The 4,550-nt window shown below is 40.4% G+C and overlaps 1 protein-coding gene across 1 annotated transcript in view; it reads right to left on the minus strand.

Moving 5' to 3' along the window:
- The window catches only part of LOC109955406 (rho GTPase-activating protein 29), a 32,968-nt gene that overhangs the window by 14,613 nt on the left and 13,805 nt on the right, over positions 1 to 4,550 (minus strand). The window contains exons 3-6 of the mRNA XM_020591547.1: positions 3,535 to 3,631; positions 3,311 to 3,383; positions 3,012 to 3,072; positions 1,987 to 2,136 (exon numbers count right to left, since the gene is read on the minus strand). Coding sequence (XP_020447203.1) covers positions 1,987 to 2,136; positions 3,012 to 3,072; positions 3,311 to 3,383; positions 3,535 to 3,631 — 381 coding nt within the window. The remainder of the gene's footprint in view (positions 1 to 1,986; positions 2,137 to 3,011; positions 3,073 to 3,310; positions 3,384 to 3,534; positions 3,632 to 4,550) is intronic.

The raw sequence follows: 4,550 nt of genomic DNA on the forward strand, positions 1-4,550 counted from the left end.
TTATGGAAGCCCATTCCCGCCAGTTACTCCGACTTAGCTAAGTCGAAATTCCGACATAGCTAAGTAGAAATAATGACTTAAGTAAATCTAAGTAGAAATTCTAACTTAGCTATGTCAGAATTTCGACTTAGCTAACTCGGAATAACTACATAGCTAAATCGAAATTCCGACTTATATATGTCGAAATTCCTACATAGCTCAAAGTATCTTGACGTAAGCCTGTCAAGCGGAAGTAGTTATTCTTCTTCCTGTTTAGTTGTTTTTGGCGCGGAGACAGAGAGCTGCAGCACCATTTACCGTAGCGTAGCGTGCACTGGATAACAAACAGCCATTGGAATTCACTCAAAACGGACCCACGCCTGAAATAATATTCAATTATTCTATCCATCTGAACTGTGTGGTGTGAAAGGTGCTGTAGCGTTAGCTCTCAGTCTCCGCGACAAAACACGAAGAAGCATAACTACTTCCGGTTGACAGGCTTACGTCAAGATACTTTGAGCTATGTAGGAATTTCGACATAGATAAGTCGGAATTTCAATTTAGCCATCTAGTTATTTCTACTTAGCTATGTCGAAATTTCGACTTAGGGAAGTGCAAGTAGGAATTCCGACATATCTAAGTCTGAATTCCGACTTAGATATGTCGGAATTCCTACTTAGCTAAGTAGAAATAACGACTTAGAGCGTTTTATTTCTCTTTTAACTGGCGGGAATGGGCTTCCATAGGTCATGACACTAGCAACAGCGAGCTACGGGAAAAAAAAACAACTTCTTCTTCATTGTATTGGCGGTCTGCAAGGTAAGCTGTTTGGTGTTAGCAACTGCCAATAAAAGAAACAGAAGAAGAAGGCTGACGTTCTCATAACCGCAGTGCAAAACATTGCGTAGTGGAGTGGGATTTTTGGAAACAGCGCGTTGGATCTCCGACTTAAGCTTTTTGTTGTTGTTGCGGTAATGTCACAAAAAAATATTTAAGACCTCTCGAATCAGAATTTAAGGCTTTTTTAAATACTTTTAAAGGCCTTGTATTGGGAGATCTTTATTTAAGACATTTTAAGACTTTTTAAGGACCCGCGTCCACCCTGAAAGTGGCCACAAACTGGTTTGTCGCTTCTGTTAGGTTATTTCTTAGTTAGATAAATATTCAGAGATTTGTTGTCTAGAAATGTTTAGTGGAGACAGGTTGACTAGCTCAGGCTGTTAACTGGTCAGGTTAATGTGCTTGCAGTGCAGACTGCATGTAGGCCAAGGTTGCAGGCAAAGAGCTGTTAGTATTAACTGTAATGCTAATCTTAATATTTGTCTTAATGTGTAATGTCATGTCAAATTGTTCTAGATACACACCACAAAAACAACAGCCACACACCTTGACTTTTCCTCATGTTTTGGCTAACGTTATAGTCAGCTGCAAGCTGGCATATCAGGTGACGTCACGGTTTGACGCCCTGCGTAGCATGGGCTAGCCCAAAATGATTAAATTATATAGGTTTCTTGGTCCAGGCTCAGATCATCTTTTCCAAGCTGCCTGCGCGCAGGTTGGTGGTGAGAGAGAACAGGACGTGTAATGTTAATTTTACCTGTGATCCTCTGAATAAACCAGCACGGTTATTTTTTATAAAATCTAAAGCAGTCTACTTCGTCTTATTGAGAGTTCCTGGTTTGAAAGAGCCGGAAGAGGCTTCATAGAGAAACAGAAGCTTATACTTCTAAACACTAACCTCAGTCAAAAGGTGTACAGTGATTCAGGGATACATTTACAAAATATTTCTTCAGCCCTGGGTTAGTTAAACGTACAGATAACTCTATCTTACTTTAATTGCAATGCAACAGGAGATGGGGTGATTTTTTTTTTTTTTTTTAATCACAAAAACTATAGTTCAGAATTTATCAACAGTGACAGGCTTTCTCATAATGTTTAGTATGATGTCCTGGTGCAGCAACCTTCCGTTTGCAACCCAGTACACTGTCAGTTGTCTCAATGTCTCACCCATGGCCAGTCTTTTCTCCATCCACGCCAGAAGGTCTTTGATATACTTGGACCAGGCTTTGGCGTAGAGTAGAGCAGACTCCACCCCGCTGTCATTCTTCAACAGGGTCAAGTCAACTTCTTCCTCCCGTGACAACGGCACGTCTGAGCCTGTAAAGCAGAAGAGACATTACATACATATCAAAACAAAGTGAACTGAAACAGAGCATCAACAAAACTGCCAAGTAAAATGGTAAATGGTCTTATACTTGTATAGCGCCTTTCTATGCTTTTACAGCACACTCAAAGCGCTTTCACACATTATTCGGCCATTCGCACTCCCAAGCACTCACACCGGTGACATCACCGGGAGCAACTGGGGGTACAGTGTCTTGCTCAAGGACACCTCGACATGTTGACTGGACAAGCCGGGAATCGAACTGCTAATCCTCTGGTTAGGAAACGACCCGTTCTACCTCCTGAGCCACAGCTGCCCCCTGTACTGGATTGATGTGTCTCAGTTCTACTATCCCAACAGACGTGTGTGGGAGATGAATGAAAAAACACTGAGGTAATGGAAGCTGAGGCTGTAGGAGGATAGGAAAACACTGGGTATCTCATAAAATAATCCAACAGCATTATTTTCTCTTCACTGGTTACACTGTGACAGACCTCTCTCTCAGCTGCCTGCCATCTGATTCAACACAAACCCCATGTGTTTCTCATCCCACACTGAACTACTCCTAAACAGGCAAGGAATGTCAGATATGTGAAAAGAGAACAGAAAATGAGCAGCTAGTATGAAAAAAGCAGCAGAAATAACAGGGGTGGAAGCAGAGGTTTAGGGCAGGTCTACCTCAGGCATTCAAAAGTCCAACATCTCGATCACTCAGTTAACTCTCAAGTTGACACTCAGGGATGTCTCAGGCTACAAAGCAGCCATTAAATGCATTGTAAAGCAGTCATTAATTGCCATTACATTTGCAAACCAATTTATTTTACACTCACTGCTCAGAGGCAAATGACAGAATGTGACTAAGACTTACCCACAAGGTCACTTTTTTCTGAAACATATACTCCGGGATCCACAGAGAGGTTGTCAAAAGACTGTGAAAAAGACATTTCAGATTAAAAGCAGGGAATTGCTGGCATACAATCAAAGTCAGACATCAGAAGCAGCTGGGTTCTCAACACCCCGTTTAAGTACAGAAAGCAAGTCCTTGAGGCTTTTTAAAATGGAGATGCTTTTTAAAACATCTTTTTAAAACGGCTTCAAAACAATGCTTTGAAAAATAAAATAAAATTGCTGGCCCAACATGCTGGGAAAAGAAAGATGATGTCTCACTCTGCTTCTCCTGGTCTGGGGGGTCCCCAACCCTGGGCCACTCTCCACATCTCCCATAAGGAAGTCAGAAACTCTGAAGAGCAGATGTGTAGAAAATGTAGTTTGATATGGTCAAAAGTGTAACCTATTCAGCAAGCTAACTGAAGCCAGTCCCATTTTTCTTGCCTTCTCACACAAAACAGTAATAAAAATCTGGTCGTGCTGAAAAGATAAACACTACTTACACATTGCCGAATGTGAAAGCCAAAGTGTCAATGGATGTGTGTATTTCGCCAAAAATAGCTTTTTTCTTTTCTGGGTTCACTTCCTTGAAGTCAACGCCTGTGGAGATTGATAAAATACACAGTAAGTTCAGACAAAATAAAACTATATTACAAACCAGCTTATGTATACTCAATCATTTATAAAAGGTTTTTACACAACCAGGTGTATATATATATATGTGGGTTGACATTTTAACCACAGATATCAAACGCATGTTCAATAGCTCAAATAAATATGTATATGAAACAAACAGCTAATCTTAACTCTAAAACATCAGAAATGCATTAACTTCAGATTAAACTAATTTGCCCCAACTTTTCTTGCTACAAATCATATCAATTGACACCTTATTTAACTGTTTCACTTACTATGTGGGGAGTGGTTTATTGCCTCTACAGGGGGATCAAACAGTTTCAAATAACTTGACAGACCTAAAGTCTAAGCAGTTACACAAGCACAAGGTTTTTAAAGACAAGGTTAGGAACACAGCTTACAACCACAACCGTTACAACCACAACAGTTACAACAGGGTAGTTTAACCTGTGTGCATTCCTACCAAATCTAAAATGTCTTCTAGAACAACTTCAAGGATCTTCATGGATGGATATTCAAGGAATATTCAAAAAACAATCCCAGATTTTTTCTCCTTTGTTCCAACATGTTATAATTCCATAATTTATCCTTCAGGTTGATCAGAAAAGGCCATGACTTGCAGATATTCTTTCCTTAGACATCCATTGACAGCATGACGTTCAACAATTTTAGAACTGTATCAAATCTTCACGAACGTGTGCACAGCGCTTTCCTTCTCAGGAAACAGTTTACTCAGCAAGAGAACATTTGCACAAAGCAATCAGAGGAACCAAAGACACAGGCAGCAAAATCCGACTAAGCGGAGTACTTCCTGTCTGCCCCACAACAGGAAACACGCACAGCTCGATTTCAGTGACATGTAACAATATGAACTGTGAAGAGG

This window comes from Monopterus albus, unplaced genomic scaffold (assembly GCF_001952655.1).
Source record: "Monopterus albus unplaced genomic scaffold, M_albus_1.0 scaffold14.1, whole genome shotgun sequence".
In the NCBI taxonomy this organism is placed as follows: Eukaryota; Metazoa; Chordata; class Actinopteri; order Synbranchiformes; family Synbranchidae; genus Monopterus; species Monopterus albus.